The sequence below is a fragment of the Ixodes scapularis genome, unplaced genomic scaffold (assembly GCF_016920785.2).
Source record: "Ixodes scapularis isolate PalLabHiFi unplaced genomic scaffold, ASM1692078v2 PGA_scaffold7__128_contigs__length_106722199, whole genome shotgun sequence".
Classification (NCBI taxonomy): Eukaryota; Metazoa; Arthropoda; class Arachnida; order Ixodida; family Ixodidae; genus Ixodes; species Ixodes scapularis.
In genome coordinates this window covers 13,412,031-13,420,634 of record NW_024609882.1, presented here as the reverse complement: position 1 = coordinate 13,420,634, position 8,604 = coordinate 13,412,031, and the positions used below count along the sequence as shown (strand labels likewise).

Below are 8,604 nucleotides of genomic sequence, written 5' to 3'. Positions count from 1 at the left end.
TGTGACAGTTTCCTACGCGGGGAGGTAAAATATTTGTGGTGAAATAAATTAATTCAAACTGCATGATTATATTAAAAAATGACTCAAGCAACTGAAAGTCTATTGACATGGGACCAAGCACGATATACTATTCCGTGGAATTCATAGATGTTCCACCCTTATTAGTAACCAAACCTCAGTTCTCGTAAGTTATTGGTATTTGAACCCTCGAGGCTCTCTTCAAGTCATATATGTAGTCAATGTGCGCAAGTGCTAACGCTGATTCCTCTAAAGCCTTTTCACACGTATCCCGAACGCCGACGGTAAAAAAAAAAAAAAAAAAAAAAAAAAAAAATATATATATATATATATATATATATATATATATATATATATATATATATATATTCAAAACGTGTTACAAAATTAACTACAGAAGTTGCGCGCACAATGATGTAATGCAATTGCATGGTAAGTATAAGTATCGGACGACACTTTACGGAGTAAGGCAAGAGACGCGGTGAAGCGCGACGAAAAACACGAATTCAACGCATCTGCCAAGGCGCGGACGGGAGAGCTGAGCAACAAGTTGAAGCAACCTAATGGCGGCCGCATCACGTGATTCCAAGATGGCAGCGCCCATGCGGCGGAGGGTGAAAAGGTCTATCCCGGCCCGGAGCACGCATTGGATACCAGTGCTGCGTCAGTGTTCGCCTTCCAGTCCTTACTCACGGAACACTAAAACCAGCCAAACGTTGAACACAACACAGGTCCCCCATCGGCACAGCGAAAGAGAGAAAGGCTGAGAGGGAGAGAAAGAAAGAGAGAAAAAAAAGATAGAGAGAGAGAGACAGACGTGCATAGTGGTGTGGGGATAGCAGCTCCATATTATGATAAAGATATCTAGATTTTCTTGTATCTGAAGGCCAGAAACGGCTAAGTCACTTTCACGTTACCCAAAAAAGCACTTTACAGCATTTCAAGGTTGAAAAGGGAAAGCCAACTTTATGAGTCAGTTAAGGAATTTGGATGTTCTTTTCGATAGAAAACTTGATCGAGAGTTTTTCCTCAACGCACACCATACAATAAACTAGGTTAGATAAACACAAAAATTTGCCATTTTAACGCGATAGTGTTTAGGAACTTGTATCGAAGAAAATACGGCGTCGGCGGGACCGGAAAATCCTGGCATTCACTTGGTGATGTCACAAGTGACGTGACATCTGACGTTACGAGAGTTTCATTTTCCCGCTAGTTATGGCGGGAAAATTTCCGCTGAATTCATCGGGAAAATTTTCCTCTAAATTTAGCGGGTCGATAGGGTCATGACGTTACAGCCACGTGTGACGTCACGTGTGACGTCACGTGACACGTGACGCTACCGAGTAGACCGCGCACACACGCTTGTACGCCTTGGGAACGAGCGCGGGTTTCTGTGGGAAGGCTTTGCGAACGGTGCCCGATAACGCTATTGCGTTCCACTCTTAAAGGCGAAGCTTAAGCGTCCCCCAAGTTTTTGTCATACGTTAATGAAGTTTCTATACACCTTTCCAAAAAACGCTCCCAGGCCGCCGCCATGTTGCTGATGCTGATGCGGCTGGTGCGACTCTCGCGCCCTCTCTCAGCAGAAATTTTCTGCCACTTTCTGGACTGTGAAAACCCGCCGAGCGCGATTCTCTACCTATGTTTGGCCGTTTTGCATTCGATGTTTTCCGACTTCTTTTGAAAGTTTCTATTTAATTCTCTTTATGCGTGCTGCGTACCCTTTCTGTGTTATCTTCCACTGTGAGAAATAGGGCAGGTAAGTGCCTGTCATTCAAGCTTTTCTGCTCAACATTCACGGGAAACGAAGGAGAGGAAAGACGTCTAACGGCATTTGTCGCGATTTTGCGAACAATGACAATTGTTCTCCCCCCTCCCAGCGATAATCCACGCAGAGTCCTCAGTCACCTCCAAAAATAGTTGTCCGAGTCGGGGTGAAAAACGGGTCAGTCGCGTTCGTTCTTTTGCCTTGGTGCTGGTGTGAAAAAAGGAAGCTCTCCCCAAAACGAAGTCATCTTAATTGGATTCCGTCCGATCGTCAAGATGTGACTGTCGTCGACTGCGACTGTTTTATTTGAGATCTTTCTCAAATAACTTCTTTTTGGATAACGCTGCATCGTGTGGTACGTACAGTGTATTGTTCGAATGTTAACACTTTCTAAATTGTATGTCCGTGTCCTGTCCATCGGGAAACATGTTATTTGTGAGCGTGAAAAATGCATGCCTTTCGGCTATCTTCAGTTGTAATTTATTTTCGACAGCTAATCGCTTAGCCATTTGACACGCGGCAAATTGGGTGGCGCCGTCAAAACTTACATTTGTTCTGTCGCGCGCGTACCCAACAAAAATAGTTTAAAGTTTATTTATTTTTTCAAATGTGGTACAATGCTTTGTTAATGTCCTCGGGAAAAAATATATACCGTTAAACACAAAATATAGCGAAAAAAGACGAGATTTTAGCTGCCAGCAGTGTTTGAAACTGCGCCTATTGAAATCAGTCCACTCGGTCAGGGTTAGCAGAAATACCGGTGAGATTCTATCATCAAACGCAATGACTGGGCTCGAAAACTATTTGTTGCCCCTGGAGTCGAGTGTTTTTTGGAAAGGCGTATTTTGTATTTCATAAAAAGAAAAAGATTGTTTTTATTTTCATTGAAACGAAGACTGACCGAGACAGATTCAGAACCTGCGATTAAATATGCTAAAGCTCGACAGTGCGTGTAGTGAAACATTGTTCTTCACACGAAGTCACGATCAGTTCAAATTTAATTCCTGCTAGTTTTTTGTACCGTGTGACGTATATTAAATTCCCCAAGTTATTAGGGGCTCCTCCCTCACCGAACTGCCCTCTACGGGGAAGACACGAGACGTCTGCTTAAAGAAGACAAGCTTTCCCCTGTCCATATATATAGACAAGAAAAGTTTACTTTGTGACAATTAACCGCAAATGTCAACCACAGTGCATGCGAGAAGGCAAGATCGAATCTTTCCGTTACAACAAAAACCCCAAAACCTGAACTGCCGTTCGTGACAGCACTTAGAACAAAGGCCGTTAAAACAAACAGCAAAACCCGGAAAAAGCTAGCTCGTTATCAACTCGCAAAACACGCGCACGTTTTACAAACTCTGCTCTAAACATTCCTCTTGCCGCCTTCCGATCCTTGTTATAAAAATGCGGATTTTGGCGGCGGTAGCGGCGTGTCGGCGTCAGCCTTCGCCCTTAAACACGCTTTTAAACATCGTGCTACGTTGACTTCGCGCAAACTTGAGCTAATTGGTCTCGCTAAGCTTCGCACGACGCGCGACACCTAAGCGGAATGACGAAAACAATCCCTGGAGAAGGGGAACAAGAGGGACAAAGGACAAACACAAATCTCCAAACACAGCTAGGTAACTGGTGCGCGACCGAAAAAATCCGCCTGGTCCGGGTATCGAACCCGGGACCTAGCTGTGTTTGGAGATTTGGAGATTCGATATTGCGTGTTGCTTGACTAAAAGCTAATCTGCTTGCCACCTGCTAAAGAGATGCTGGTCGCATTTTTAAAATCGGTTCTAGTAAAATACGCGGCTTCACTTTGACGTAATATTTCTGCTGTGATCATGTTTCGTTCCACTAAAGCGATACCATCATTTATTTTGGTTTTGTTTTAAACCAAAGTTGCCCTTCAGCTGCCATTTTTTTCATTTTTGTATGTTGGACTTTCTTTATTAGTTTATTGCTAAATTTGTTTGTTAGTAATATCTAGATCTCAGTGTTTGCCATAATGCGCGAGGCTGAAATGCATCGCTTCACCTTTCTGGAATAACTAAGGTGCAAACAGAAGGCAGAGGTTTCTTTAACAAAACTTTCCATCTGCCGTAAGCAGGTGTTCTTACACGAAGAAACCTTGCTGTACGAGTAAAAATAAAATGGACATCCCATTTGGGAAAGCTAGGGAGCGAATCGAAACCTGCATGGGAGTGCAAGAGTTGATTGTGCAAGGGGGCCCAGCCAAAGAGACCACAGGCCTCTTTGGTTGGACCCCCTTACGCCCATTGCATTGTAGTAATGATACGGGAATACGGGGGATATTTTTGATTGGCCATGCAATGACTGTTGCACAGCATTTTTATTGAAGAATTCTACTGCTGTTCGTTTTATCAGCATATTTCTTGACCTGAGCTTTCTGCCATAAGCGATGGCTGTTTTCGACACATTTATGTCTAGTACCTGTCTTCGAAATTGTAATGCAGACGTTTACTTACAAAAATCAGGACCTCTTGCAGACACCCTAATTGCAAACTCTTTTCGCAGTTTTCAAGGCGCCACAGACAGCAAGGGCTTGTCGCCATTCAGTAAAAAGGTAAAAAAATGTTATGTTTTGCATATTACTGTAAAATAGTGGTAACACAGGAAATTTTGATAGAAGATACGGTGGACCTTGCTCAGAATGTTTTTTTTTTAAATGATCTATTGCGCTTGGTTTGCATATTTATTGGTATGTCTCTTCTGCCTCAAGTGACACGAACCTTCTTCGAGCTTGTGTTGGGAAATTCTCTTGTCTTGCCTAATGTAATGCTCTATAGGCCGCTTCAAGAACAGCTCTCTGGCCACCGCTAGTTTGCGACTCTCGCAGTCCCTATTAGCTAAAACTTTCTGCCACCTGCGCGGGTTGCGAAAACCCAGTTAGTGTGACCGTCCAGGTGCGTTGTGCATTCGAAATTTGCCAGCCTCTCTCGAAAGTCTTTACTTTATTTGCTATTGCAGCTGCTCGCCTGTTTTGTGTTATCTTCCACTGTAAGAAACAGTAATTGCGAGGGCGCTTAACCTGTTCGGCCTTCGCGGGAAACGAATGAAGAGAGCGGATGTCAAACAACCCGTGACGCGGGCCATTCGACGTTCTTAGAGTATTATCTTTGCTAAAATAACCTTCCGAAAGTGTTTGCGGTTTCCGCGGAAATGTCTAATCGGGTGCAGGATAGAGAATGAAACAGATGGGTCAATTTCGTTGCCTCGTTGCTGTGCAATAAGCATGCTCGCCTCAAAATATGCATTAAAACAAGTTTGAAATCCGTGCGATCATTTTGAAGTGACTTTTGTAGACACTGTAGATTTGATATTTTGCGTTATTTGCTCAAATAAACCTGGTTCGGACAATGCGCTACCGTGGGCCACATACGATATGTTGTTCGATTGACAACACTCGTTGATTTTCACGTTGTGAGGTGGGAATACTCATACCTTTTGGCCATCTTGTGTGGTTAAATATTTCCGCAGTTAAGACCTCGGTAGGCTGACACGGCTGAGTGTATGGCGGCGTGAGGAGGAGGAGGAGGAAAAACTTTATTTGTCTTAGGGTGATTGTTGAGCGGGCAGGATAGGGAGCTTATCCCCGCCTGGTGGCTAGGAGTCCATGGACCCCAGCGACCCACTCAGCCCGTTGGGTGACCCTGTCCTGAAGGACCGGGTCCGAGCTGAGCAGCGTGGCCTCCCACTGCCCCAGGGTAGCAATGCCAGGCCCGTCGGGCCAAGGGTCCTTCGGGCAATTCCAAATGATATGGGTTAGGTCTGCCCTCCCATGGCATAGCGCACAAGAGGGGGTGAAGAGGCCTGGGTGTATATGGGAGTAGAGGACCGGATTGGGATATGAGTTGGTCTGGAGCTGTCGCCACGTAGTGGCTTGAGCTCGAGGCAGGGAAGGGTGTGGGGGAGGGTAGATGCGCCGCCTTAGTCGATAATGGTTTGTGATCTCGTGGAAGGTGACCAATCGGTCCCGGGCCGTGCGAAACTCCATCCCAGGAGGTGCGGGGTCCCCAGCCCGGTCGGTGAGTCCTCGGGCGGAAGTGTGGGCGGCCTCGTTGCCAGGAAGGGAGGAGTGCGCAGGGGTCCAGATTAGGTGGACAGAATGGTGAGGAGGGTGTGTGGTGAGAAGGCGTAGGGTGTAGGGGGAAACTCGCCCCTTCATGAAATTACGGATAGCTGTTTTGGAATCGCTAACGATTGTGGTGGCGGAGGTGTTGGTCATCGCCAGAGCAATGGCGAACTCTTCTGCCTCTTCTGAAAGTGTAGTGTAAAGAGTTGCGGAGGTCAGAAGGGAGCCTGCATCGTTAACCGCCGAGAGGGCAAACGCCTCTCGGCGGGTGTATTCAGCGGCGTCGACGTAGGCCACGTCCTCTCGGCCGCCGAGTCGCTTATGGAGGGCCTCGGCGCGCTTAAGGCGCCTCTGTTCGTGATATTGAGGGTGCATGTTTCGTGGGATAGGAGAAACCTGGAGTGATTGGCGGATATCGAGGGGTAGGGAGCATTTGTGAGATGGGTTGGATGGGAAGTTAATCTGCAGCGACGTGAGGATGTGTCGGCCTGCCTGAGTAGTGGATAGCCGTTCGTATTGTGCGGTGAGATGGGCCTCGGCTAATTCCTCGGCCGTGTTATGGACTCCTAATTTAAGGAGTCTATCGGTGGAGGTAGAGGGCGAGAGGCTGAGGGCCGCCTTGTAGGTTTTTCTAATAAGGGCGTTAACTTTGTCGAGCTCTGCTCGCTGTAGGGGAAGGTAGGGAGTGGAGAAGACAAGTCGGCTAATCACAAAGGCTTGGACCAGCCGAAGCATCTCCTGCTCCTTGAGGCCATGATGTCGTGAGGAGATTCGATGAATGAGTCGGAGCGTTTGATCTACGCTTATTTGTAGTTTTTGTAATGCTTGTGTATTCTTGCCGTTGTTTTGGATTAAGAGGCCCAGAACTCGTATGGTAGGAACTTCAGGGATGAGATGGTTGTTTACTTGCAACCTGATTTCGGGAGGGGTCGTGGCCACTCTGCTGGGGCGCAGTAGGAGGAGTTCGGACTTTTGTGGAGAGCAAGATAAGTTGGCCGCTCCCACGTGTACTGCTATGATGTCCACGGCGGATTGTAGCGTGGCCTCAATGTGTCCATCGCTGCCACCTCCCATCCACAGCGTAATGTCGTCTGCGTAGAGACTATAATGAAGTCCCGGAAGGGTGTTAAGTTTAGCCGGAAGGGGTAAAAGGGCTAAGTTGAAAAGGAAGGGGGAAAGTACGGAGCCTTGGGGGGTACCGTAGCTTCCCAGTTGTATGGGATCGGAGGTGAGGGACCCTAGTGTAATGGTTGCCTGCCTGTCAGTTAAGAAAGCCTTGATGTACCCGTACATGCGGGGGCCTGGGTTAATGGCGGCTAGGTTAGTAAGGATTGCCTCGTGCGAGACATTGTCAAAAGCCTTGGTGAGGTCGAGGCCTAGGATGGCTCGGGTGTCGCGAGAGCTAGTGGGTTGTAGGATTTGATGCTTAAGCTGTAGCATCACATCCCGGACTGAGAGGCCGGCTCGAAAGCCCACCATCTGCGGAGGGAGGAGATGCTTGTCCTCCACGAACGCCACGAGGCGATTCAGGGTGACGTGCTCCATCACCTTCCCGGCGCAAGACGTGAGCGAGATCGGCCGGAGGTTTTCTAAGACGAGGGTCTTACCCGGCTTTGGGATAAAGATAATTTTTGCGGTTTTCCAGGCGGGGGGAAGATTGCCTGTTTTCCAGCATTCATTCATGTATCTTGTGAGGGCTTCTATGGATGGGTCATCCAGGTTGCGAAGGGCCTTGTTAGTGATTTGGTCGGGGCCGGGCGTCGAGTTGGTATGAAGCTGAAGCAGAGCCGCACGAACCTCGGGGACCGTAATGTCCGAATCCAGGAGGGGGTTACTGGACCCTGCATACGGGGGCAAGGAAGTAGTCCGGGGGACGCCTACGTATCGCGATTGGAGTTCCTGGAGGAGTTCGTCCTCAGTCCCCGGCCATTGGTGCAGGAAAGTATTAAGTCGATGTTGCTGCTCGTGCTTGCTTGAGGTTGGATCAAGGAGGTGACGAAGCAGAAGCCATGTGCGCTTAAGCCCCAATTGCCCTTGCATCTTGTCGCATATCTGGCCCCATTGTTGGGTTAGTAACTTCAGAGAATATTCTTCAATTTCTCTATCTAAGTAGGCTATTTTGCGGCGTAACTTGCGGTTGTGCCGCTGAGTTTTCCATCGCTTATGTAGGCTGGACCTCGCCTCCCAGAGACGAAGGAGGCGGGCGTCTATTGCCTCTAAGTGGGCTTCGTCTGGGATGTCCGTGGTGTTCAGTTGAATGTCTGTTAGGAGAGTGGAGGCCCACTCTTCTAGGTTGGTAATGGTTTCGGTTGCAGATGCCTCTCTACTGGCCCTAAAGTCGTCCCATTTAGTAATGCGGAGGCGGTTGCGACGGGATTTTCCAAGGCACCCCCCTACCGTGGTTTCAAGTATGTAGTGGTCACTACCTAGCGGTTCTCCGAGATTTCGCCAGTTTAAGAGGGCTGTGTTGTGTGTGAACGTTAGGTCCGGTGTCGTGTCAACCGTTACGCTGGTACCTATTCGTGTTTGCTGGAGGGGGTCCGTTACCAGGGTGATACGGTGTTGTTGCGCTTGGGTCCATATATCCCGACCCTTGGGAGTGCATGTCCTGTAACCCCATGCCGTGTGGGAGGCATTGAAGTCTCCCACTATGACCAGGCCGTGAGGACCCGCCTCCCTTAGGGCACGCGAAAAGAGAACGCCAAATCTGTGTTTGCGAGCCGACGGGGGG

General features: G+C 48.1%; 1 protein-coding gene across 1 annotated transcript; it reads right to left on the bottom strand.

Moving 5' to 3' along the window:
* Positions 1–5,335: 5,335 nt before the first annotated feature.
* LOC120848732 lies at positions 5,336–8,595 on the bottom strand. The gene is made up of 2 exons (XM_040220742.3): positions 7,582–8,595; positions 5,336–7,197 (listed from the first exon to the last, which is right to left on the bottom strand). The coding sequence occupies exons 1-2, from the start codon at positions 7,911–7,913 to the stop codon at positions 5,388–5,390; spliced, it is 2,142 nt and encodes a 713-aa protein (XP_040076676.1). The 5' UTR covers positions 7,914–8,595; the 3' UTR covers positions 5,336–5,387.
* Between the last annotated feature and the right edge of the window lie 9 nt (positions 8,596–8,604).